Raw genomic sequence first — 27,680 nt, 5'->3', positions numbered from 1 at the left:
CTTGTCAAATAAATCCACTGCCATATTGATATTTTAACGCTTTGATTAATTTACTTGTTTGTAGGGCTTTTTACAAGTTTCTTCTGGGTAGCAACCAACCACTCATCAGATATTCTACAGACAAATAGCCGTACTCAGTGTTGTTGTGTTAACGTTCGATGGATGTGTGAGCCAGTGTAACTACAGTTACCAGGGACATTACTTCTTAATTTCTAGGTTATCGTATTGGCGATGTAAGAAATGGTTAATATTTCTTAAATTGTCTTTGGGCTGTGGTAACGAATTACCATGAGGTGGCCCATTTGTTCGTCAGCCTATCTAATTCATAAAAAAATCTAATAAAAATGCATATTAGAAAAACAAAAAAATTAATCGTTTATCTAGTGTAGAGACTTTTATGTCAACCAGCACTTGACTAGCATGGTGGACGAAGGTCTCACTTTTCTAATTCTAAGAATTCATAACATACTAAGAAGGTTCGTGCCCAACCTTGCTAATTGGTATATTTGAATATTATAATTTGTTAAAATAAATCATTTAAAAACATATCATGGTTTCGTTCTGTTTATAAAAAAGAAGGAGAACATACCAAGTGACATATCCATTATTAGTAATTTCATTATTCTATTATTAAAATAGTTTCAAAGCAAAGTAACATTATAATTACGTTATTTGCAATACATACTGAGATACTTTGGTATATTCAATGAATTTTGCACTTTAAAAGTTAAGATGTCATCCCCTCCCTATTTAACGGCCCTTAAGGGCCTATTTCTGAAAATCTTGTTATCTCTGCTTGTTAGTTTTACCGTTAAACAAAAATATTAGTGTTTATTTTGACAAATATGGTAACATTATTTGAGGCCTTAGTTTTATATTTGATCTCTTATACTACGATTTTGTACTTTTTAAATGGGCATATATGTACATACACTAGAAAGATCAATTAAAAAAAGCCTATATTGAAACAGATAATACTTTAATTTATTAGTTTTGCTTTTAGATTTATTATAATATAAAATGTGCAAAATTATACAGTGTGCTAGTTTTTTTTTGTACTTACATAAAAACATAAATAGTGGAGTATACTATAATATAGTGTGATAATCATCTCTCATTCTTAAGAACGATCATATTCTTAACCGACTTTAAAGAAGATGGTTGTTATCATTCTGTATTTTGAGGGCATTTGGTCAACCTGTTTGTGAGTATGATATGAGACGATTTAAGGTATAAAAATTGATATAAGTCATTTATAATAAACATGAGAACATGTATATTATATATATCTCAGAATATGAAACAATAGACAAAACTACAAAAGCAAATGAAAATTCCCGGTAATGCGAATCGACACGTCTTTTTGTTAATACATCATCAAGCAAGCTACCGAGAATGTTCGCTCGTTTTTTATGATTTACATATTAGATTTCATGCTTTACAAGAAAAATTCGCACGTTTCTGCGTTTTTTTTTATATATATTATAAGGTATATAATAAAACTAATTAAACCTGCGGCTTTCGCGCGAAATTTACAAAACACAAACCAACAAACACGACTAACTATTTTGGTTCGGAGTTTCGTCAAATCCATTATTAGCGGAAGTCTACATCCTATAAGGAACCCGCCAAATTTCAAGATTGTGATATTTTGTGATTAATCTGTGAGTGGTGCTGCGTTTTTATATACATAGATTATAGAATACAATTTATAAAGCTTTTACGGGGTATGTTTTGCTAGTAATAAGAAAATACATCAAACAAATCTTTACGTTGCGTGGGCTAAAATTAGTTTAATGCAAAATACGAGGGTACGAGTAGTATAAGGGTAGCGACTCAGAAAGGGGGAGAAACAGCGTATTATGGTAATATAATTCCTTACTAATCTAATTGATTTATTTTATTCATATAATTTTATATCTAATGCTTAGATTAAGCGGTATTTACTTTTATTGCTAGTAGGCGCTGATTTTTTTAATTTTTTTTTTAAGTATTGGCATGAATGTGGTTAGACCTTTGTCAGCTAATTTTAAAAAGTTAGGATTATCAATAAAAAAAGGTATCAAATATGTGCCTAATTTAGATTTTTTGCAAGTACTACCGTACTTACGTAGAGGCTATAGTGTGCACATATCAAATCTATATTTACCATAGTAAATATTTAAATAATACGTAAAATAAAATTGTTTAATATGATCAATCAGACTGCTACTAAAAAAATTCTTACCTTTGTATCAACATCATGAAAAGGCACAGCAAACCATGGTTTCCCAGTCAAGCTTCGTCGAAAGCCCGCTTCTCTTTCAACTGGACCCTCGGGAGTACCGACATGAGCCCACAGCACTACTTCCACGACCTTCAATCTAGGGAACACTCTCTTGTACACCTCTTCCAGGCGAACCCCGAAATCGTCACTAGTGTCACTAATGTTTGCAAACGAAAAATAAATACCGCACACAGCACCCTCCCCATCCTCGACACAGTCGGATAATGCTTCTAAAGTCGCCACATTTTCAAATTTGCCGTTTTTCGTGCCCGGCGAATCGCACTTGACGAGAAAGCGACCAAAAAGTTTTTCGCGCCAATCCATCTCTGTAATTTTTTTTATATTCTTTTTTTTTTAATTACTAAAGCGTCTCACATTTTTAACGTACGGATTCTGATTGTTTATTTTTCTGGGTATGCGTTCGAATATCTTGACGCGACTGGTTTCGATGTTAAGTATTTATTTAAAACATGTCTAATAATAATACAATTTGTAAAAACTCAATCGTAAAATGATGAAATAATACAATGAATCATCGATTTTTTTAAGTATCGCGGAATGTTATGTAAAGGAACAGGATACGTGTACGCGTTAAATAAGTTTTATTTTTAAAATTCGAGAAGCGTGCCCGGCACATGCACGCGGAGCAACGGCCGAACGCCCTCGTAAACAAAGACGAACTGGAGGTGGAGGGAAAATGAGGGAACCCTCCGTCATAGAACAACGACATGTATTTACCTTTTGCTCTTCAAAAGAAATAAATAATTATTATATTTTGTTAATATTATTATTATTATATTTATAAATTATTACATTTTTGGTATTAATTAAATTATTCAATATTAGTGATTCCTAATACCTAAGCAACATTTTAATTTATTCATAAAAAATATAATCGAGTATTAACATTGTCATTCTAGCTCTATGTCCTTTTTTAACCATGAGATTAGCTGTAAGTAAATATTAAATTATGTTTTTACTTTCTTTTCAATATTATTTTTATTTATTTATTTCGAGTATATATATTATACGTATTTTAATAAAATTCTTTACTGCCATTGTAGTTTTTATCCCGTGTAGGTATTAACCGAATCGAAAGTACATGATTATTCTTTGACCGTCTCTCATATCTCACGTAGAGTTCAGATTGCAAAAGGTTTGAATTAATTCAGCCAGGTTTGAAACAATCCCTGGCTAAGGGCAACGCAAGGGCAAAAAGTCTTATGTTTCTTTTTCATACCCCTCCTGTACCTTCCAACTTTGATTATAATAATAAGAAACATAATTTTAAATGATAACCAATCGAACTTCTTTATACTTTTTTAATATAAACACCATTAAAGTTCTACCCTATACGTGTTTTGTTATTTGTTTATTTTTAATGAAATATTGCATTTATATAAAAAAATATATTTTCAAAAATTAATTTTAATCTTATTAAATAACAAAAAGAGGTATAATAAACAAAGGTTTCAAATGAAAAAATAGAATAAAAGATATGCCTCTTTTTGTGTACCTAACTATGTTTCGCTGTTAGAAACGAAAGTACTTGTAAGAGGTCAATGGTTACTGTACTGCCAAGGAGACTGGAGACGTGCCTGAAATGTGAACATGATTTATGTGACGGATTTATGTGAAATCAATAGTAGCGTGCGGGTTTTGTAGTCCGTTCTCATTCCTTTGTATTATTAAAATACATATTTACTTTAATTAAAATCGTTAAATAATTAATTAACAATTGCAAATAAAATTTTTTCGGGTATTGACGAATTCAATTATTTTTAGCAGTCATTTTGTTAAGACTTCTTAGTATCCACTTCAAAGGGCAGTTTTGAGAAGGTTTATTTTTAGTATTATATATTAACGTACTAATAAGGCTGATCTTTTTGTACAGCTGTTTTATAGAATTAATTTTTATTCAGCTACTTTTTTACATTATGCCTATAATAATTATTATTAAGTTATCATGTTCATGTAAGCGGTATCTAACTCAGTGCATATGTTATGCACATTTTTAATGAATCTAAATTAATTCAATACAAAATTTATTGCGTTATAATGATCTTTTTTCGTATATCTTATTTGACAGTAAATAAAACTTTTTTGGTTAATTTGTTTGAATAATAAAAGTATGTTAACAAATAATATATATGTACAATCTATTATCTATACTGTGTAAATACCGATAATAAGCAAACCTTAGATGTCATGTGATTTGTTTATAATATTTTAGATATTATAATGCACAATTATTTTATTTCCGAAGTTCCGAAAACGACTTAGGTATGCCCTTTAAAAATAAATTCAGGACGCAATTTTTTCGCATTTCAATATTTTTCGTAGTTTCAATATCTCGACTAAGTGTATTATTGCGTCTTCTTTTGTGGTTGGAAGATAGTAAAAATATTGTTTATTTGTGTTAAGTTTTCAGGCGATAGCCACACTTTTCTTCAGCTGTCATTTATCACTGTCAGTCAATAATTGTAAACATTAAACAAAACTCAAAAGTCAACATAAATTTAATAAATAACCGATTTCTAGCGCTAATATTTAAAATTTATAATTAAAATAAAAAACAAAATATAGACTGAGTATATAATGGATATAGATACAATTGATTTATCTTGTGAAGACACAGAACCAGTGTATTGGTCGCCGACAGTGCCTTCAACGGTAATAGATTTAGAAGGTAAAATTTAGACGTTATATTTATTAATACTACTACTAGAAACCGGTTTACAAAATCAATCTAATAATACAATATGTTATTATATGGTTTTATTTATGAATAATGATTTACAGAGGAGGTAGAACCATATTTTTCCGCAAGTGGAATTAGCGATGACTCCGAAAAAATTAGTAAAAAGTCAGGTAAGTACTATTAACTACAACTCCAACTTTATCTCCTTTATTGTTTATGATATAGAGTAAAAAGGTTTAAATAAGTAAATCACAATAAAAATCATAACTTATATATTTATATTACTAAGTATATTACTTGTGTTTGTGATATTTCTTCTCTTTAATAAATCTCTCAATTACAAAACTATTTCATGTTGCTAATCTTATATTTCAAACTATTATTTTTGTTTATTATTCTAGGGACAGACATTGAACAATCTGTATCATCAAGTGGTGTTAGTTGTAGCTCTAACAAAAAGCGGGGAAGAAAAAATGGTAAGAAATATATTTTTAAACAAATGTATGCATAGATTAAGTAATTTATATTGCAAGTGTACTGTGTTCTGAGACAAAATTATCCTATATTATATTCCAGACTGAGTATTTCTATGCCAAATTTAAAGATTCAAGAATATTTATATTTATATTTTTACAGACTGTGTTGACCGTGAAGTTAAGAAAACCACAGCAAAAGAAAGGCATGCTTTAAAGAAACAGTTGGCTGAAGAAAGAAAAGCAGCCCAAAATGCTAATAAAATATTTAAACCTGGAGAGTGCATTAAGGTTAGATAATTAAATATAAATAATATTGATATGTAAGTTAGTGGATCCACTTTTATATGTCAAGTAATATATACACTATAGTATTGTATTAAATGAACTCTTCTAATCTTATGGCTTCTTGACAAAGGCTAACATTAAGCAATTTTATGTTTTAAGCAAAGAATGTTACAACTAAAACTTGAACTATGAACTAAAAGAATATGAAAATACTATTTTTACAATTTCAATTACTTTTTATGAAGCAGGGTAAAATAAAAATCAAATCAAATCAAAATAAACATAATTCAAGTAGGCTTTTACAAGCACTTTTGAATCGCCATTTTACAATTAAGTTAAGCTAATAATAAACTAAACTAGTCTCATTAGACTTAATAAATTAGATATTAATTAATTGTTATATTTATTAAATATTTCTAGCACATGACTGTAGAAATTCATCCAGTACTGCTCGAGACCTGGTTTTGTGCAGACATACAACGAGAGGTGAGTGCATGTGGAGCACGGCTGAAGACTTCCTCCACACTGTGTGATACTGCACTTGTGCTGTGGAACAGAACAGTACCACCAACATTGACGAGCAACGATGGAGTGGTAAGATATGATATGAAGTATAATGGTATACAGGAAATGATAGCTAGGTTCCAATTACAAAATCCCTATACAACTTAGTTTACCTTTTCTTTTGACCTTGTGTATCGGACTTTGATACTGGTTACTTAAGTGGGTATCCAAGGTTTGGTGTTCCATGCCGAGCAGTAATTTGGAAATGTTCGAAGTAGTCTTTTTGCCAGCACCTGCCTAGGCCCTAATTAGTTTAACTCAGTTGGTTACAGTAATACATTAATAAAAGGAAAAAAGTAAGGAAAATAGATTTCTATGTAAATACTTGTAAATCACAAGTCATAGAAATCATCAGAAAAGAGTAACTGTTTTTTCTCGGTGCTTCTTGATACCTAACATACTGGGCACTCCTCTAGCTCAGAGCTGTACTCTTATTACAAGCTGTATTTGTTGAGTAATGCAAACTTTTTTGTATTTCTAGGTACAACTGACACCCTCCAAGCAGAGATGTTCTCACGGTCTCTACATACAAACGGCTGTAGATGTGGAGAGTCTGGTCGCATCGCACACTCTCGCAGATAATGTGCGTAGAGTCAAGGAGTTGGCGGGTTGCGAACTTACCCTAGTACTGTTTGGTGTTAAGGAATATTTCAAGTAAATAGTTACGAAATGTTAAGACTATATCATATAAGTATTTTTTAAGCTGTAATCCTTGTGTTCAGTATAAATTAAGCTTATAATATTGTATGAATTAATTAAAAGTAGTTCACTTAAAAGGTTTACTTTATATAACTAAAATGTGGATATAAGTGAAATAGTTTTCATTGAGTTACATTAATTTGCTATTTATAGTAGTCATGAAAAACTTAAAAAAAAAATATATTAACATATGTCATTCCTTTTACTTATTTTTTGCTTATTATTTTTGCAGAACGTCTGGTCGTAAGACAGCAAACAGCAGGCAGAAACTTATAACCGAAATTGATCTGGAGAAAGCTATAACAGGTGTGATTGTTTTGCTTTGATTAGTAAAAAGACATAACTGAAAATTGACTACTTTATATTTTAAAGAGATTAAAATACATTGTTGAATTATATCTTTCTTATAGTAAGTTGAGAAGGTTGTCATAATGATGCCATATGTAATATGAATCTCTGATATGAATAATTTAAATAAGAATGGCTTTCATTTGATAAAGATCTTGATTTATATGATTTACTAAGGGGGTATGTATGCTCGTGCCTTGTACTTGCCCAGCTCGCCTACACATAACTTAACAAGCTCTTTGACGTTATTACTCAATTTCAGATCTGTTAGTGAGTGCGAATTGCGACACAATAATAGTGAACACTCCAAATGAAGTGGCTCTTACCATCGCTCAGTTCACAAAGGCTATTGCTGAGGAACCCTATAAGTATATATTTTTGAAACATTTTTATTTTATCTTAATGAGAAACATTTAAAGTACAAACTTCATATATTAAGTTTAGTTTAGGTTCTCTGATTACTCTCATTGGGCCATCACAGATTTTGTGTTAGGCATCTTGTATATATAATAAATTGGGCGTGACATTTAGGTAATAGAGGTAACTGATGTGCTGACTTCGGATGTACTAATGCTTTCTTTAGTAGTTGTTATTGCCACATTATCATTTCTATTATATAATGATAATATAAGGTATATAGCTTTGTGCCAGTGAAAAGATTGAGTGAGCCAGTTTAATTATCTATAGGTCTATATGTATTATATGATAATTTTGATTTTCATGGTACCAGTGCATTGAAAATTTATGAAATGGGTACTATATTCCTAATATTATAAATGCGAAAGCCTTTTTAACTTACTGAAGTTTGGTACAGAGACAGATTGAAGTTATACCTATTGTCAGCAATACCTCAGCTGCCTGAAAGTCTACTAGAACGTCTATTTCCTTTTACGTATGTCCATAATATGTGTCATTATATGTAGCACTTTGTTATATAAATGTTTTTTTTTTTCAGAAAATCGAAACGAGCATTAGACGAACAGGCAGATTTTTACATGAGAGGCGACAATAAGAAATGTGTGGCGGTAGACAAAGATGGTAAAAAATCGTTGCAATATGTAGAAAGTCAAGACATATTTCATAATGTTATTATCTAAAAATTAGCTCTATTGTTGTCCATGACATTATAAAATGTTGTTTAACATGTAATGTATGAACAAAAACATCAATAATTTTGTTGTTGTTCAACGGCAAAGTGAAAGTATGGCTAATATCAAAATTCACCAACTTACTAAGATCTAAAAAATAATAGTATAAGGTGACTCAAATAAGTAATAACAAGTAATTACTTGTTTGATACCTATTCTGTGGCTTATTATTTTTGTCTATATAATTACAATCATAGAAACATCTTTTTTTGATTTGAGAAAAAAAAATAAAAAAAAATACCTACACCTTTTAAATTTCAGGCAATGGTCTCAGCAGATTATGGCAACAGATGATTGCTATTCTACCATTGTCCAGTCTGGAAACATCTAGAGCATTATGTGCACAGTACAAAACACCACTAGCATTATATGAGGTATTTTTAATCTGGCAACTATTATTTACTTTATAGATATTTGTCATTTACTGACTCTTTTTTAAATTATTGTTTTAGTGTATTTCTTTATCCACTTATTTCAAGTCTTTCGGAGAAGGCACCGAATCACCACTCCCACTCATGATATTATCTTCCACTGCAAAACGGCAATCTTAGTATTATTGTGTTTCGGTTTGAAGGGATGATTTAATATTGCTAACGGTGCAAAGCAAAAAAAATGTGAAAAACTGTTTTAATTATAATACTGTGCTGAATAAATCTCAAAAAATGTTTTTCAGAGTCTCCAAACACCAACTGGCGTAACAGAATTAGCCAATGTTGGAGTTGCGAGAGCAGGCGTCCCTGGTTCTAAGGCACGACGTATCGGCCCTGAGTTTGCCAGAAAATTGCATACTTTGTTTACCGCTGAAGATGGAAACACTTTATTAGACTGATTTATATTTAAATGACTGAATAAACTTATTTTCATTAAAATCCTCACATTTTATTACTGAATATTATAGGACTATAAAAATTAGACTGCGCTTCAGTTCAGTGTTTGATCTCTTGCGTCAACTCAAATGAAATGAAAAGAGTTTAAGAATTCATTTTATTTATTAACACTACACTTCGAAGTTACATGTACCAAAAAACAGTGAATCGAATACAATAGGTATTATAAAAATTAAAACATATATTATAATATGTACAAATAAACTGTTATTTTTAATTCAAAAGAATAATAATAATTTATTAGTTTATTCCTCATTATATATATATACATTTAATACCCAAACACCATCACCCCACTCCTTACTTCTATGCATGGAATAATGTAAATCTAAGCTTTAAGCCCATTACGCAATGAAAAAAATAAGGTATAAGAGATAAGGAATAAGGAATAGCGGAATCCAACGATGGCAGCACCTTTAATCAATTCATAATTCAAAAATAATAAATAAGAATAAAATTTCCGTCGCGGTGGGAATTTGTTTCTTATTTCTTAATTTTGTCACTGTGCAATGGCCTTTATTCATCTTTATTCCTTTTTCGAATGGAATTACCTCAAGATATTTAATTTGTAAATCATCAATCATCAATCAATCATCTTTTTTAAATTAAATTAGTCCTAACAAATGAAAATAGAAATTTAATTTGTGTACGAGATGCAGAATATTAAACAACATCTCACATTATTGATTATTTTATTTCGATGTTAGTAATTAGACCTTTAAATAATATTACCGTGTTGTCACTAATAATTATAATAAACAGCTGGCCTGACTCCTAAAAGACTCGAATCTAGATCCGATAAATTATTAAAAAAAAAAATACTGTCACTTGGAGTCAAAATAAAAATATTTGATATTATCTAAGCGTAACCTCAAATGTGACTATTTTCTGTAATAATATATTAAATAATACACTTAATTGAATCATTAGAACCAGTATGACTGTATTTATATCAAGAATAGTGTCGAGGTCCTTGCGTCAAGTGTCTAAAACAATTGTACCATGTGTATCTGAATGTTTACCGGCAAGAACTTATTCATTTCAGAAAAAAAATGATTTATTTCGCAATGGACAGCCGTTTTGTAGAAAATACTCAAATGATAATATTATACCAACGACTATGGCAATGGACAACACATGTTTACCATTGAAAAAGAAAACAGTTCACAAAAAACTCGAACTTGAAGATTTAACTAAGAAAGAAGGCCATTTCTTAACTTTAGCTTATGCCACAGCATATTCGTATGATCTTAAGGCTTTAAGGGAGGGATTGCTGCAACAGAAGCTCTACGAACCGGGAACGTAAGGCTTTATACTTAATATTTCATTTGTATAATATGATGTAACCTTATGAAACGCTAATCAAGCATTATCTATATGTAATTCAATAACATCATTAACATTGACCTTGCTGGAATTATTGTGGACTGAAATAAAATCCATTAAGATGGAAAATAAGACCTCCATTATTAAATATATATTAAGTACACACACATTTTATTAATGAAGACAATAATGTGTGTTAATTATTTTAAAAAAACATAATATGCGCTATTTTTTCCTTTTTATCTTAATGTTTTAACAAATATTCGTTTATCAATTTCTTTCTTAAAGATTAAAAGCTCAAGAAATAGGGGATGTGGTGGTAGCTAATGCAGTTTATGCAATTGGTGATGAACCACGGGAGATCATATTTTTCCGAGAAGGAGCGGTTGTTTTTTGGAATTGCACAGAATTAGAAGCTAATAATGTACTGGAGTTTGTGAAACCGTAAGTATACATGTTAACATGTGTATATACATATAAGTACTGTAGATAATACAAAAAAAAAAAACATTTAATTAAAACGGTATTTCCTATGGTCCATCTCTTTGTCACAGATTGTCATTCCATTAGTCTATAAGAATGAGGAAATAACTCTTGTGTCTTATTATAATATCTTTTGTTTGATAGGTTTGTTATTATTATAGAGTTATAGTGGTATAAAGTATTTCTGTTTTCTGTTAAAAATGGGAGTGCCATAGGGATAATTTGTAGGCCCTTTTTTATTTTTGTTATATGTTCATTATGCTATAAAAGTGGTATTAGTGTTTGTGATATTGTATTTGTGTATTATGTCACTGAAAATTATGAATTGTTATTGTATAATTATACAAAGAAGCAAAATCTTTTCAGATTTTAATAAAAGAATGATATTTTTAAAATAGCATTTCAGCATAATATTAAAGAAATTGATTTGTTACTACCTTTTCTCAGATTTATTATTATTTAATTTTCAATCCTTCTTTATTTCAGATATGAAGAAGAAAGCTATCCAACAGATGTTGTGAAAAAGGAAAGGGAGGTGATGTCATACCAATACCAGCCTACAGCGTAAGACATTAATGCTTTTTTTTAAGATAATGAGTTCCCATGCATAACTATTAACTATTACTGTAAATTGTTTGTTCATATACTCTTGATTTATTATGTCCTAGTTAATTTACAATATTTGACCACAATAATAAATATTTGTATATATTTTACAGAAAGAGATGTTATCTTCAAGAATCATGTTTCGTTTTGGTGCCAAATAATGACAATTCGCTGGAGAGGTATTCATTCAGGTAATACATTCTCAAAAATTTTAATGTAGCTATATCTCAAGTTACTTTATTTTACTATATTATGGTATTTGTTCACTTCATATATCTATCTATCTACTGTCAAAAGAGTATTCATTGAAATTACATTACTGGAAAAATTTATGTATGATCCTTTCGAACTGAGTAGTGGAGTTTGAATTTGGAATGGAAAGTGTGTAGTTCCCTATTGGCTCGTTGTGTCCGCAGCCACGCCATGGCGCAGTCGGCGCGGCTGGGCGCGTGGGAGGCGCGGCTGGCGGCGCTGGCGGCCGATGTGCGCGCGCACGCCGCAGTCATGCAGCGCGACGGCGCCGCACACGTCGAGAAGAAGGAGGTCGCCACTCGTATTGCATATATATATTACTATTTTTATTTTATTGACGACCTCCGTGGTCAAGTGGCGTGTACACCGGTTTTCATGGGTACCCCACTCCGAGGTCCCGGGTTCGATTCCCGGCCGAGTCGATGTAGATTATCATTAGTTTTCTATGTTGTCTTGGGTCTGGGTGTTTGTGGTACCGTCGTTACTTCTGATTTCCATAACACAAGTGCTTCAACTACTTACATTGGGATCAGAGTAATGTATGTGATGTTGTCTCATATTTATTTATTTATTATTTATTTATTACTACTACTACTATTATTATAAATTTGAAAGTAATTTTATCTGTTGCTCTTTCACTACCAAACCAATGAACCGAATTTGATGAAATTTGTTGTGAAGCAAACATGAACTCTAAGAAAGGACATAGTCTACCTTTTTATCTAAAATATACCAAACCAATAACCAACCCCTAAAACGCCGGCGAAACGCCGGCGGGCGAAAACTAGTATAAAATATGATAGTAACCGTAAGATAAAAGTAATACTTATGTTACGCAAACAATGTAGCCTTCCTTTTTTTAATTAATTACACCAAATTTAATGAAATTCGGTTCAGTGGTTGGAAAGAGCAACAGACAGACAGTCAGAGTTAGTTACATATTTATAATATTAATATATAATGTTTCAAAATAAGTTTTTTGTACCAGACAAGTTATTATCTGTATAGTTTATTAAAAGAGTTCATTTAATTCCAGGTTGTCCGTAAGTTGGGCGAGCTGTTCTCCCTCCGGCATCGACTGAACGTGGAGTCCGACCTTCTGGACACACCCGACTTCTACTGGGAGGAGGAGAGGCTGGAGCGACTGTACTCCAACACGGTCGCATACTTCACCATACCGAGGCGCACCAGGGTAAGTCGTATTAATAATTCATTTATTACAGGTGTTCATTAGTATAAATTCTCATATTCTACCGATTTATCGGTGTGCAAAATATTAAACATGCAATAAATAATAATTTATATAACATTAACAAAAGCAAGACTACCATAAATTCAATCACATTAAAATAAAGTTAAGGAATAAATAATATAGATTACAAAAAATAAGGATTACATAATAATACAAATAGTTTCAATATTTTCATCAATTTTTGTCACATAAAAATAATAAAATAAAATTAAGGAATAAATAATATAGATTACAAAAAATAAGGATTACATAATAATACAAATAGTTTCAATATTTTCATCAATTTTTGTCACATAAATATTCTTTAACGTTATAGTACAATTTATTCAAAAGCAAATCAAATACCTTTTTTTTAAACATAGTAAATGGTAAATCCTTTAAGTAGTCGGGAATATTGTTATATATGCATAATACAAAAACCAATATAATTTTCCCTTTAAATTTGTGAGTCAGGTTTCTCCATATACGATTACGAATCCCGCTGCATCGGATATTAAACTATCTTTTCAATGTTTAAAGTCCATAATTGCATAGCACTGTATTCTTGTATTCAAATACGAACTAAATATTGTGTAGACACACTGTACTTATTTTTCATACAATATAATCTATAAATATATAAAAATTTGAGCATCTGCTTGTAATAATAAAATAAACGCCTATTACTAAATGTCTGTGTGTGTGTATGTGGTCTGTATGTACAGTACAAATACAAAGAAAAATTAAAATTTTTTGTCTGTATGTCTATCTGTTTGTTCCGGCTTATCTCTGGAACGGCTGGACCGATTGTAACGGGACTTTCACTGTCAGTAAGCTGATGTAATAAGGGGTAACTTAGGCTACAACAATAACGTTTTGATAAATTCAAACACGTATGAAATCGTGGGCACAGTTGTATAATAAAGAAATTACATGATCCGTGTATGTGTCATGTAAATGATTCATGTCCGCCAGGTGTTGAACGAGCGTCTGTCGCACTGCGTGGAGTTGTTAGAGCTGCTGTCGTCGTGGGCGGCGGACCGTCACCACGTGCGCCTCGAGTGGATGGTCATCGCCCTCATCCTGGCTGAGGTCTGCTTCGAGCTGCTGCACTGCTGCGAGCGCTACTTGTTCGACTCGCATCAGCGGTAGTCTTGAACACCCATAACGTTTTAATATGGATCTAAATTATTAGAGTATCTTAATTCTTGTCAGTGGCGGATTTACCAATAGGCTAAGGAGCCTAGGGCGGCAGGTTTAGAGGAGCGGCAAATTTAGCCTAAATATGTTATTATCTTACAGAAATTTGAAAAAAGCTTATAATTATATGTATGCACATTACGTCCGTAATCCGTATACGAGTATGTCACTACATAGCGGGCTGGAAAACTAATCTAGTAACCGACTGAAATATCACCTATATTTATCATCATTCTAATAACGGGATAAAACTGATGTAATGAGGACGATAGAACACAAATCATAAATGTTGCAAAAAAAGTAGGGGCGGCAAAAATTGAATAGCCTACTAGCCTACTAGCGGCAGATTTGTAAATCCGCCACTGATTCTTGTATATTCAGCCATTCTGACCAAACTATTAATTTGGTTTTACTATGAACCGAGATCTTTCGGCTGTTAGAAAGGAATCGATTATCGATTGTTTATTTGATTTTAAATAATCTCGTTTTTAAAAATGGAACTGCTCTTGTTAAGGTATATTATTATAGTATATAGCTTTTTGTGGTAACTTGCCAATTGTTTTTCACCACAAATTTTGGTGTTTATGGTTGAGCTGCTTTCCAATTCTGTAAGTTTTTTTTTGAATATTCACTTGTCACTCTAATTGGTTCGACATCCAGAGTAATTTTTCGAAATTATCTGTCATTTTTGAGTGATAAATGTAATCAATACAAATAATATTTTAAATTGTCGTTTAAAATACGATACGTTTTACTTCGATTACAATATGTAAGCTATTACTATCTAGGAAAAAATACTTTATAGCGCCCTCTGTCAGGAAGGAGGAAAACTATTCCAGATAAATTAGTTAGGTGATATGTTATTGATTTCGATTAAAAAGTTCGTTTATATATGGGCATGTAGTGAATAAGACTCACTGGCCAATATTATCATTACTTATAATGCTTTAGACCTGTAGGTTGAAGTGAAATAGTTGGGTCATTTTTAATATGATTCAAGCTACTAAAAGCTTGAGCAGCTTATTATATATCATTAGTTATTTAAATAGAAATTTGACTGTTATTTTTAATGAATTATAAAAAGCGTTACAAACCAAAGTTTTAAATTAATTCTTTTGGAAATATTGTTATACTTAAGATTGGATATAATAGACTGTAGTTGGTGCCATTTATGAGAGAAACCAAAAACTAAGGATTTTGTTTTGGCCGCGTATTTTACGTCCTTCGTCTAACTAGCCAGTATCACCCTTTAAACTTGACTGTACCGCCGCCATTTTTAGTTAAATGTCAAATCATTTCTCAGTAATTAGCCTAACGCATAATGTTGTCTTAAATTTTCGCAATTACACATTGAAATAAAACTAGTTATAACGGATTTGAATCGCGTATATTAATTATTTATGGCATCCCGACGTTTACGGGTAGTCAGTCTACCCGTGACACGAACGCTGTAAAGTGCTCGAAACGTCGGGATGTCAAAAATAATTAATATACGCGATTCAAATCCGTTAGAACTAGTTTTATAGCCTAACGCATGAAGCTTTTTTAAATTGAACTGATATAAGTTGAGGTCAGCTCATTTAAACAACACTCCACGCTTTATATATGAGTGTGAATCTTATCTCGATAACTGAATGTCATATAAAAACAATAACAAATAGCATTTAATGTTTAACTGTTAATGAAGGAAACGTTACAAATATATAGTATATATTAGTTTATAAGTTGTTAATAAACATTTGAATTGAATAATGTTTTTCATTTTCCTAATTTTACTTACAATTTATTATCATTATAAAATGTTATAAATATATTAATCATAAGGTGTATATTTATATATAAAATTGGCAAAGTGCGACTCCGATTCGCCTACGAAGGGTTCCGTACCATTATCTATAAGAATGGCAAAAAATTACGTCTGTTGCTTGGGGTTGTACAAACGGACGGGCGGCGGAATTTTAGTAATAGAGTAAAAGCCTTTTAAGCAAATTACTAATGTTATTTATCTTCTCTATATCTTAGTGGTAGGGCTTTGTGATATTTAGATATTCTACCACCAAACAACAATATTGTTGTGTTCCGGTTTTAAGGGTGAACCAAGGGTGAGCGAACCAGTGTAGTGTAACTACAGGCACAAGGGACATAACATCTTAGTTTCCAAGGTTGGTGGCGTATAGGCGATGTAAGAAATGATTAATATGTCTTACAGCGCCGTTGTCTATGGGTGTAGATGACCACTTACCATCAGGTGGTCCATATGCTCAACCGCCAATCTATATTATAAAAATATCTATGTTCACAGATAATTAATAATATATTTGGATTTATGTATGAGGACCTACAAAGATAATAAATACTTTAAGGTCGGAGTACACGTGTCACTTTGACTGTCACCTTCATTAATTGTCCGATCGCCGTAATTAAACAATGATCCAATCAAACTTAACGAGCAAAAAGTGTATCTTACACTTACAACAAACGGCCATCGGCAACTTACCGAACTCAAATAATATTAATTGATGGTTTTAAGGTGGCTAGAAATTTTGAATATGCAGGATTAATCTGGAATTAAGAATGTCATTCCCTTTTATAAATTATTATGTATTTATCTATGAAGGCACGCTACATAACGACAATATGCAGTACTTGTCAACTTTTTATATAATTCAATTCTTAGTTTAATGGCTTTTAGATGTGCCGGCGGGGCACAGATTATTTCGCCAATGTCACGTAGGATGGAGAAGACACGAATGAGATTGATCGGTACGGTTCAGACACTAAACTCAGTTGAATTTTAAAGCCAAGAATAGTAGTATTAATTTCCTTGTTAATCCTTAACCTAGAACAACACAAACATTAAGAGTTAATAATAGGATAATTAAAAATAGTTGTTAGTATTCTAAACTAAGTATATATATGTAATAAAATATGAAGAATTGGACTATTCAACTTTTTATATATGTGTTTATCGTAAAATATGGCACTAAATCGCTTCGAAAGAATGCTTAGTCACTTTCGATACTTAGACATTTCAATAATATATTTTTTTAATTTCCTTCACTTGCCTCTTTGTTAGGTCGGCAATTCTTTCAGAGTTTTACGGTAGCAGACGCAAGCGATCCCGTGATGCCCCCCAGAGAAGAAGGAGGGTTTCGCTGGTTTTTAGAAAGTATTCCGGCGCCTTCATCGCTGACGAGCCTAATATACACGATACGCGTTTTTTTATTCAGCGAGAAAAAAAGGTCGACAGTTGTTGGGTATAATAAAGCCTATGTCCTTACTAGAATTCCATAAAATTCGGTTCAGCGGTTTGGCCGAAATTCGAAGTTTCACCCGTACCACCTTGATGTCCGAAAATCCATAACAGCTCGATTTCTAAGAAAATTTCTGCCTCGTACAACCACTTTTTGGAACCAGCTTTCGCCGGCGGTTTTTTCGAACCGATACGACATGGACACCTTCAAGAAAAGAGCGTACTCCTTCCTCAAAGGCATAGCACCTGTTAGTCCCCTGGTGCTGCAAATGTCCATGGGCGGTGGTAGTCACTTTCCATCAGGTGCATCCTGCTCGTTTGCCACCTATCACATAAAAAAGAGAAAAAAAACAAGTGACTTATAAGTCAATATATGCCTTTTTATATTTAATATAAATATTTGTCCTAAAAACTATGGAAGTGTGTGTAAACTGTTGTGATGTTACTATCGGAGATGTAATCGCGAGATGAAGGCGATAAGGCGGGCGGCTATTTAAAGATTAATTACGTACAATTGTTCATTAACGATCGTTACTTTTAATTAAATCGGGCTGTATTGCTTCGACGCGTTCACGGTGAACTATGTAATGTACATTTTTTGTTCTGACGCGTAACCTATATTTGAGTAGTTATTACCAAAAGTTTACTTAATTTCGAAAATATTTTTGTTAAAATTGTCTTTTTTGTAAACGATGTTAAAAATCTTGATATTGCTTTAAGATAACTGAAAATTCTAATAGAATCCTGTATTTAAACAAAAAATAATTGTTCATTTCTTATCATCAGAATTAGGATAGTTCATGATAAGTATAAATATAAAGGTAAAGTAATATAATGGAAATTTCCCACTGCTGGGCTAAGGCCTTCTCTTCCATTAAGGAGAAGGCTTGGAACATATTCCACCACGCTGTTCCTGTGGAATGCATGTGGCAGAATTTCGATGAAATTAGACACAGGTTTCCTCACGATGTTTTCTTCACCGTCAAGCATGAGATGAATTATAAACACAAATTAAGCACATATATACATTGGTGCTTACCTGGGTTTGAACCCGAAATCATCGGTTAAGATGCACGTGTTCTAACCACTGGGCCATCTCGGCTAATATACCTATGTAATAATATCACACTGACACAAGACACCCTTCTTGACAGCACAGGACTAGGACAGAAGGATAATATAATCGCAAGCAAATATAGTTAAAATACTTACATTTTAATTATTAATATCTCAGTTTACCGAGAGGAATCTCTTAGTAGTGTCTATGTAGGCATGTGTATTTTGATTTCTTGATCCATCCAACTATTCTTTAAAATATAAACTTTATCATAATATTAAGTCTTATTTGAAAAGTTCTACTCAGTGGTGCATCAATTATCACTAATGAGTTGTGGGCTCGCAGTCTTGTCACTATTGTTAGCGTTTGAATTAAAAGATTCTTATTAAAATTAGTACTTACAAAACCCACGTGTTTCATTCTTTGAAACAAAATGTATTATTTGTTCGATAAAGCTTATGTTTTTTTAACGGCAGGCGGCTTCATTTGTGTGAATTATTTATCATGTGCATGTTACGAACCGTGCACGTGTTAATAAATCATTTATTAAAATGATTAAATTTTAATATATTTAATCACTTTTTGAAATACATATACAGAAATAAAAACTAGGCTTCTCGACATTTTACGTTGTATGTTACCATATATCATATTGTATGATAAAACCGAAGGTAATCGAAATTTAAAATATTGTTCCTAATATTATGAACGCGTGTTTTTTATTTATTTGTTTGTTACTCATTCGCGTCTTTACTTCACAAACGATTGCTATGAAATTTAAAAACCGGAAAAGATGTTCATAAAAAGCGGAAATTAGTACATGATCGTGCAAAGAAAAATTAATGTAAATAATGTTCTTTACATCAATGTGGACCAAGATTGTTTTTTTTTAATACATATTTTTTACAAATACATATTACGTGCACGTGTTTATGAAATTCTGCTAAATGTATAACTAACTCGTTAAGAAGCAACGTTTTTAAATTTAAAAAATCTTTGAGTGAAAACCTTTGTCGCAGCAAAAGTAAAAACGTAAAGTGATTTAAAAGTGTTTTTACTATAACAATATATTTATTTGGCTTATAAAAAATTGTATTTAAATTAAGAAACTAAAAATTGAGTTGTTCTTTTTGTATTGCTTTTCTTATTTACAGTTATTATTGTCATATGATTGGTTTAACAGCTTTATAAATAGACACGAAACAAAGGACCAGAGACAATACGAAAGTACCTACTATTGTCTATGCTTGAACGGCTGACATGTTACCGTCGTGACGGTAGTGTCACGAGGTTATCATATCAACCTAACTTAATCTTTATAACTATAAATGTAAGGAATAAATTTGTGTGGCGAAAATTAAAGTGTAGTCGTGTGTGGCGCCGGAAGTTGTATGTAGTGCTTTTGTTTTTATTACCGTTTGAAGTTGTTTTAGATTTGATATAAGATAGATATATCGGAGGTGATAAGTTCGATGTTATGTAAAGATAAGCATATTACTTGATGAGCTTAGGTTTCATATATTATTGTATGTTTTTACATAATATTAAGTAACCGAATCACGGCCGGCGACATGGTTCATAGTAATTAATATCTCTACAAAAGTCTTCGTCACAATTACAAGTATTTATAAGTGATTTTGGTCAAAGTAGTTTTGAACAGAAAAGAGGTTTTACTGTAATGTGTAAAGTAATGAAGTTAATACATACATGGGTATTATATTTTTTTGTGACTGATGGCTGGCAGACGACTGGCTTAACTATAATATATAGTCTATGATTAAAAATTAAAATAACTCGTTGTTGTGTTGTTAAGCGGCGAACTTACACCGTACCGCCCCAGTCTTGCAGTCATTATTTCGTTTGAATAATAAATTTTGGGGTTAAACGTGATACGTGACAAACAAACACGTGGATAGACTGTGTGTAGGACGACAGGCTTATGATAGGAGTGTACTAACTACTAGTAGAGATAGGATAATGAGTTAGGAAAGAAAATGATGTCTAAGATTTGTTCGATATTGACGATTTAATTAATAAATTTGCTACAAAATAAATATGACAAATAGATGAACACATATATTATATAAATAGAACGGATTAAAATGTACTTGTTATACGTATTTTCTAAACAAAAAAAGTTATGTAAAATAAACTACAAATAACAAAAAAATTTGTTAAGCAATAGTAGTACATAAGGTTTTCCATTCAGTTGTAAAAACTGTTCTAATAGTTGAAACGAACATTAAGGTAACGAACATTAATATTCATAGAATGACTTTAAAATGTTATCGAAATTAGCAAAAATAATAATGTATCATCAACTCGCTTAGGAGCAGCGTAGTGAAGTTAGCTCCAAAAAGTTTGAAATCTTCTCAAAGGAAAGATGCCTTTGATGCAAAGGAAGGAAGCATTTGCCCAGTTGTGGGACGTGGCTGTAACTTCGTAAATAAAATTATATTTACTGAAATTACAAGAATTACATATTCAGAAAAATATATTTTAGAATGAACTGCTTATAAGAAATATTTTCCCATATAAAATACATATTTTTTATAAATTATATCAAATCAATATTTTTTAAGTTTTAATCTAAGCACATTAAATTTCTTACTACTACTTAGCGTAATCGGCCATTAATCTTACCCGCATTAGAAGAACTTGAATATATCTATCTTATTTTCAGCCCCTATTCCTACGAGCAGCGATAGACCTACCGCGACGTATCAGAGCGCATGCGCGGGAACCTCTGCATTTTTTTTCAACAGTCAGCTGTCAAACGTCGAGGGTGGTCTGACGCGTGAATATTTCCAATCTTTATTTTTTTTCTCAATAAACCCAAAAAGGTTTTATATTAAATTGCAATATGTCACAATATTTGTTTGTGTTGTAACTTGTAATTAATGAAGTGTAGATGCAATCAATACTGATTCAGACCACGTTGTGATTATATTATATCTTGTATCAATTACATATCGATAGTGTTTTGTTTATCTTTATGTGAATTGGCGTTACGATACAATTGGATTTTGGAAATAGGTAAGTAAAGTATAAAAGTTTGTTTAAATTTTAACCAAAATATAAATAAAATTTCATATAAACTAATTAATCAATTGTCTGGGAAATATTAATTGTTTAATCGAATAAATAAATAGTAAAAATGATAATGTATACACCGTAAACATAAAAACAATATAACGTTACCGAAAAATAATATTCGACGATGTTCTGTTTTTAATTTAAATTTGATACTTAAATGTGTTTCGGTTAATTTTAGCGTTTATAAATAAATCCTTTAATAAAATGATTAAATTAACAGAAATAAAAACTGGTCTTCTCTCGACATTTTACGTTGTATGTTACCATATCTCTAAAAGTATCGTATGATAAAATCGAAGGTAATCGTAATTTAAAATATTGTTCCTAATATTATGGATGCGTGTTTTTTGTTTATTTGTTTGATGCTCCTTCACATCTTTACTTCTCAAACGGTTGCTATGAAATTTAAAAACCGGAAAAGATGTTCATAAAAATCGGAAATTAGTACATGATAGTGCAATGAAAAATTTGCATGTAAATAATGTTCTTTACATCAATATGAGAACCGAGATTGTTTTTTTTAATACATTTTTTTTTACAAATATGTATTAAGAAAAAAAATCTAGGTATAGCACCAAATTAAAATCCGAAATATCCTTATTGAAGTAGACATAATCTTATACTGTCAAACAGAACGCTGTTTGATCGACACCGGAATCGAAATAGCATCGGAATGGAAATAACAGCAACTTACAGTAGTTGATTTTATCATACTGTATGCAAAGCTTTTGCATTTTAATCTGTATGAAAATATCAAGTTCTTATTCAAATATCATTTTGGCCATTTGTCTTAACATATCTCCTAAAGTAATTGACTGGTTTCATTGTTACTTGGACGGGCGTCGGCAACGTATACGTGTTAACGATAATTATTCCAACTGGTGTGTACTAAATGCTGGCGTCCCCCAAGGTGGCGTGTTGTCCCCTCTTTTATTTTCAATATTTATTAACTCCATAACTAAACATCTATCTTCTCTCTACCACTTGTATGCTGATGATCTTCAGCTATACCTAACGTCGCATGTAAATGACTTACCAAACTCAATAAGCATAATCAACAATGACTTAGCACACATTTCTCATTGGAGTAAAACTCATGGTCTAACAGTTAATCCAACTAAGTCGCAGGCCATTATAATTGGTAGTCAAAAGTTATTACCGAAAATTGATTGGACTAATCTACCACCTGTGAAATTTGATGGAGTTCTTATTCCTTTTGAAGACAAGGTCAAAAACTTGGGCATAATCTTTGATAAAACGTTATCATGGATTCCGCAGGTTACCGAAGTGAGTAGAAAGATGTTTTCGGCGATTGGTTCTCTGCGTAGGTTACAATACTTTTTGCCCATACCTACCAAAATTACGTTAGCACAAACTCTCCTATTACCAATCTTAGATTATGCCGACGTATGTTATCTCGATTTAAACGAGGAGCAACTAAATAAACTTGAGCGCATTCAAAATCTCTGTATACGGTTCATATTTGGGCTTCGCAAATATGACCATGTTTCTGAATTTCGCAAAAAGCTCAAGTGGCTTCCAGTCCGCCTTCGCAGGAATACTCGTATTCTATCATTTCTTTACTGTATCCTATTCAATCCAAAAGTTCCTCTTTATTTAAAAGAGAGATTTAAGTTCCTTGGCGCTTCTCATTGTCGCTCTCTGCGCTCCGAGGATAATTTAATTTTGAGTATCCCTTCTCACTCTTCAACTTGTTACTCAAAATCTTTTACAATTAACGCAGCACGCTTATGGAACTCCTTGCCCTTAGCGGTACGTCGAGCTAAATCCCTTGAAATATTTAAACGTCGCATTTTCGAATATTATATTGATACTTGAAATCGTATTTTCATCCCTTACCTTTCTCCTCCTCCAATCCTCATTTATTTTAAAATTGTGTGTATGTTTTTCTTACTAGTTATGTGTGTATTTTCTCATTATATATGTATGTATTATTTTTACTACTTTATTATGTTTGTATTATAGTACACCTCCACCCTAAATTTATTTATTTATTATAATGTCCTATGTCAACCGGTTGCCTGGAAGAGATCGCTCTTCTAGCGATAAGGCCGCCGATTGTATACTGTATAACATTGTTTTTTTTTTCTGTTTTAAAATTTTATGTACTTTGCTTGGTGTACAATAAAGTATATTTCATTCATTCATTCATTCATCATTCATTACCGCTTAGCTATTATGTGTGAGCTACTAAGTGCTCAAGTTTCTGTAAATATAGGAGCACGTTTTTCCCTTATAATAATCAAATAGACAATCCAACAATCCATAGGATAGAGACAGTTAAAGCTACAAGACAAGAATTAATGTTAGAAACTTCGGGCTGCTAATAAGGGTTTCTGGACGGAAAACACCAATAACTTATTATTGGGCCGATTTGTGGTTTGAATACAGGAGTATCCCGATTTTCCGAATCTGCAATAAGTGAGCTGATTTGCAAACTACTACGAGTAGGTTATATTCCATGAATCATTGATGACTCATTCAAACTTTATTCAGGGAGAAATGAAGTAACGAGACTGCCGCGTAATTTTTAATTGAAAATATAAAGATTTTTTTTTAAGTTTGAGAAAAATATATCTAAAATATTATTTTGAAAATATTCTTAGAAGCTTTGTACAAACATTAAAAAAATATATATCATGTTGTATCATGTGCGATATTTTCAGTTATAAACGTAAGTTCTTAATTTAAAGAAAATAAGAAGTAGGGGACTAAGTCCCCTTTTAATGATTCTAAGCGAAATAATTGTAGATTTTCCCCAACTTTACGTTAAGGGGCGATTTGATAAGGGTCATTTTAGTGCTTAAAGAGATAACCGGCCTTAATTATATCACGTATAAGGGTCAGTTTGCGAGACAGTATATATAAGTAAAAGTTTCGAATTTGGTTGAGTTAACTCCATTTTAAAGGATTTGTGAGCAATGAGTAAACCTGTTTTGATAATTGCAAACAATCTAAGCCGTTGTGTCATACGTATTTCTAGATTTTATCTGTGGTGATAGTTGGACAACAGATAATTAAATGGTCAGTGCTAAGACGCACTTCATTCACCGATAATTTTGACAAATGTTGACATTGTCGAATAATCAATGTCAATTCGCAAGTGGCATTGGCGAAATAATCTGTGCCTTTTTTGCATAAATAAACGTCAAACAAAAAAAAGTAATTGACAGTAACAATTAAAAGCAATTATTAAACTTTAAGACATTAATAATCTTATGTTTTAAAGTAGCTTTTTGTAATTGCGATTTTAGTAATAAGCTAATTTAAGTTTTTCGATTATAATTAAAAATTATAAGAAAATTAACAGGCATTACCGTTTCGAATATCTTTACAGCAGTTTATATGTAGTTTTTCCTTGTATATGAAATCTAAGAACATGTAGTTAGTAGTAGAAAGTATTTTTTTTATAGACGAGCCTTATTATTCCTTAAAACTATAGGGATAAAATTAGTGATTCAACTTTTTTAAAACCTTGTTATATTAATTCGGTTTCAATTATTTCTTTTTACAATTTTACCTTGAATATAAAAAAATAATGTTTCTAAAAATATATCTAAATATAAAAGAAAAATATGAACGCGACCCTGCCAGGATTCGAACCTGGAATCTTCTGATCCGTAGTCAGACGCGTTATCCGTTGCGCCACAGGGCCGATGAAGAAATGTGTGAATTTGTTAGAGAGATTCTAATCTTAAACGTCGAGTCAACCGAAGGTTATAAAAATAGTAAAAAAGTATTTTTAGAATATCACTATGAATACATTATACCTATACTATATGTGTTACGTAATATTTTAATAAAAAATAATTAAAAGCTTTTGAAATTATTTTGTAGTCTTCGTAGGATTTACTTACAAGATTAAAATCTCTTTATGTGTTTTTATATTATTTTTATCGCTATTTTTATTGAAATGAATACGTTTCGCCTGCTTTTCTTAATTATTATTTATTTTGAGATATAAAGGAGAAATATACGTATCTTATTATAAAGTTTGGCAACATTTGTTTGGACAAATTAGGTTAAGCTAATTTATAGATTGTAAATAAAAATTAAAAAAGGAAAGTCTGTCTAGTATATAAAATATCGCATTAAATAAACTAATTGTACTTACAAAGTTTTTTTTTATTTATTTGGTGTTTATAATTATTGTTGTTTACAATTTAACTATGTATTGTTTTTCCTTTTAATTTATTTAATGCTTAAAATTAATATGTTATTATGTTCTGTATATGATAACTATTTAACGATACCACGACATAGATAACGTATCGTTTACAAATTAATTGTGTTAATCATTACACAGTATATAACAAAGTCGCTTATCGCTGTCTTTCCCTATGTATGCTTAGATCTTTAAAATTACGCAGCGGATTTTAATGCGGTCGTTTTTAAAAGTGATTGGAGAGAAATGCATGGACGATGTAGTAAAGAAATACTGATAATTTTTGTTCTATGTAATATTGTTTGTAATGTAAAAAATAATAAACAAAATCTGTAGTACATTTAGTATCAGTATTCAGTATTGCATCTATGCAAATCCGGGGCGGATCGCTTGTCTTATTATATAATTAAATTCTGAAGATATATCAAAACGTTTATAATTTTCGCGTCTCTGTTAGTCTCGGTAGCGTTAATTGGGAAAATCATTGAACCGACAATTTTCTCTGCGATTACGTTGATATAATATACTATATCTTTAGAGGATGTATGCTTAATCATTATATGAGATTGTTTATACTTATGTCCATTTTATAGAATTACATAGAGCCGACTACAAGCCGGTGTATTTCGGGTTTTAGGGGTTAATTAAATAAGGATAATTTGTTTTTGGAAATGGAAGGAGTTTTTTTGGTTCAATTTTATTATATCCTTACGAACTCAAAACAGCATTATATGATTAGAAAATTGTTCGTTTCCATTCTGAAACTGTGAAGAATCATAAAAGTTACCATTATAAACAATTGAATCCGTATTACTCGCGTGATTATCAGTTTGAACTAGTAATTTTTTCGCGAAATGAAATTGTAATAATGTCGTACAGTTCTTTTGTAATGGTGTATAATTTTATTTCTATTTTGTAATGCGTGCAAAGTAAGAAATAATTGCAAAGGGAGACACGAGGGAGCTTTAGGGGCACCATGAATTTGCGTGCTATTCTGCAATAAAAGCTGATCCAGTAATATTGGATTAATGACTTCGACCCTATATAACAACTTACCTCTTTTGTTGCCAAAATAAATAAATTGAAAAAAAAATAAATGAATTGAAGTAATTTCAGTTAAGAAATACAAAAACAAATATCACCCATAATTGCTTATACATATCTGTCATATTTGTATTATACCTATATATACACGGTTTTTTAAAATAAGAAAAACTATAATAGTATTGTTGTATATAATATGACAACTCAAAGAAATGCTACTTAATAATACCAGTGGTGTTTTATTGTATAGAGATTTAATTTGCTTATAAATTGCTTAGTATGGCTGAAATCTTTATACTCATGGAATATAATATCTATAAAACGAAGAGTAATCGAGAAGAGAGTGAGATAATTGTAGTCCTTTCCTTTCACTTTAAAATATACAATTTCCCAATATCTCAGCATTAGTCAAGGGTTTTTCCCAAAGAAAGACAATGATTAATTAACAAACCGTACTATATCGAGTGGCTCATACTAGTCCAGCCTGGTCACCCCATGCACGCGACCGTCTGTCTGGCAGTAACGATTTCTGCTTATTCAATACGAATGTGACGCAGTTATTTCAATTTAAA

At 31.3% G+C, this 27,680-nt stretch overlaps 3 protein-coding genes and 1 non-coding gene across 4 annotated transcripts in view; 2 read left to right on the top strand and 2 right to left on the bottom strand.

The window, feature by feature from the left end:
• LOC124533153 (nucleoredoxin-like) overlaps positions 1-2,929 on the bottom strand; it is a 60,257-nt gene extending 57,328 nt beyond the window's left edge. The window contains exon 1 of the mRNA XM_047108318.1: positions 2,228-2,929. Coding sequence (XP_046964274.1) covers positions 2,228-2,590 — 363 coding nt within the window. The 5' untranslated portion in view covers positions 2,591-2,929. The remainder of the gene's footprint in view (positions 1-2,227) is intronic.
• A 1,834-nt stretch (positions 2,930-4,763) lies between these two features.
• Positions 4,764-9,356, top strand: LOC124532907 (crossover junction endonuclease EME1). Its single transcript, XM_047108023.1, has 11 exons — positions 4,764-4,955; positions 5,069-5,137; positions 5,369-5,443; positions 5,604-5,731; positions 6,149-6,322; positions 6,774-6,946; positions 7,224-7,297; positions 7,602-7,707; positions 8,295-8,377; positions 8,749-8,861; positions 9,161-9,356. The coding sequence occupies exons 1-11, from the start codon at positions 4,865-4,867 to the stop codon at positions 9,314-9,316; spliced, it is 1,242 nt and encodes a 413-aa protein (XP_046963979.1). The 5' UTR covers positions 4,764-4,864; the 3' UTR covers positions 9,317-9,356.
• Positions 9,357-10,197: 841 nt separating this feature from the next.
• Positions 10,198-16,221, top strand: LOC124533069 (required for meiotic nuclear division protein 1 homolog). The gene is made up of 7 exons (XM_047108234.1): positions 10,198-10,676; positions 10,989-11,144; positions 11,670-11,747; positions 11,903-11,980; positions 12,206-12,332; positions 13,078-13,233; positions 14,248-16,221. Exons 1-7 carry the CDS (start codon positions 10,312-10,314, stop codon positions 14,422-14,424), a joined length of 1,137 nt encoding a protein of 378 aa, XP_046964190.1. The 5' UTR covers positions 10,198-10,311; the 3' UTR covers positions 14,425-16,221.
• A 9,260-nt stretch (positions 16,222-25,481) lies between these two features.
• On the bottom strand, positions 25,482-25,554 carry Trnar-acg. The gene has a single exon. It is a non-coding gene; the product is annotated as a tRNA-Arg (tRNA).
• Positions 25,555-27,680: the final 2,126 nt, after the last annotated feature.

Source organism: Vanessa cardui, chromosome 10 (genome assembly GCF_905220365.1).
Source record: "Vanessa cardui chromosome 10, ilVanCard2.1, whole genome shotgun sequence".
Classification (NCBI taxonomy): domain Eukaryota; kingdom Metazoa; phylum Arthropoda; class Insecta; order Lepidoptera; family Nymphalidae; genus Vanessa; species Vanessa cardui.
Note: the sequence above shows the minus strand (reverse complement) of the source record. Positions and strands in the feature narration are given on the sequence as shown.

Coding starts and splice junctions, on each gene's coding strand:
- LOC124532907 (XM_047108023.1), top strand. CDS start 4,865: ATGGATATAGATACAATTGATTTATCTTGTGAAGACACAGAACCAGTG. Junction 4,956..5,068: donor AACGGTAATAGATTTAGAAG/GTAAAATTTAGA, acceptor AATGATTTACAG/AGGAGGTAGAACCATATTTT. Junction 8,862..9,160: donor CACCACTAGCATTATATGAG/GTATTTTTAATC, acceptor AATGTTTTTCAG/AGTCTCCAAACACCAACTGG.
- LOC124533069 (XM_047108234.1), top strand. CDS start 10,312: ATGACTGTATTTATATCAAGAATAGTGTCGAGGTCCTTGCGTCAAGTG. Junction 11,145..11,669: donor GTACTGGAGTTTGTGAAACC/GTAAGTATACAT, acceptor TCTTTATTTCAG/ATATGAAGAAGAAAGCTATC. Junction 12,333..13,077: donor CACACGTCGAGAAGAAGGAG/GTCGCCACTCGT, acceptor ATTTAATTCCAG/GTTGTCCGTAAGTTGGGCGA.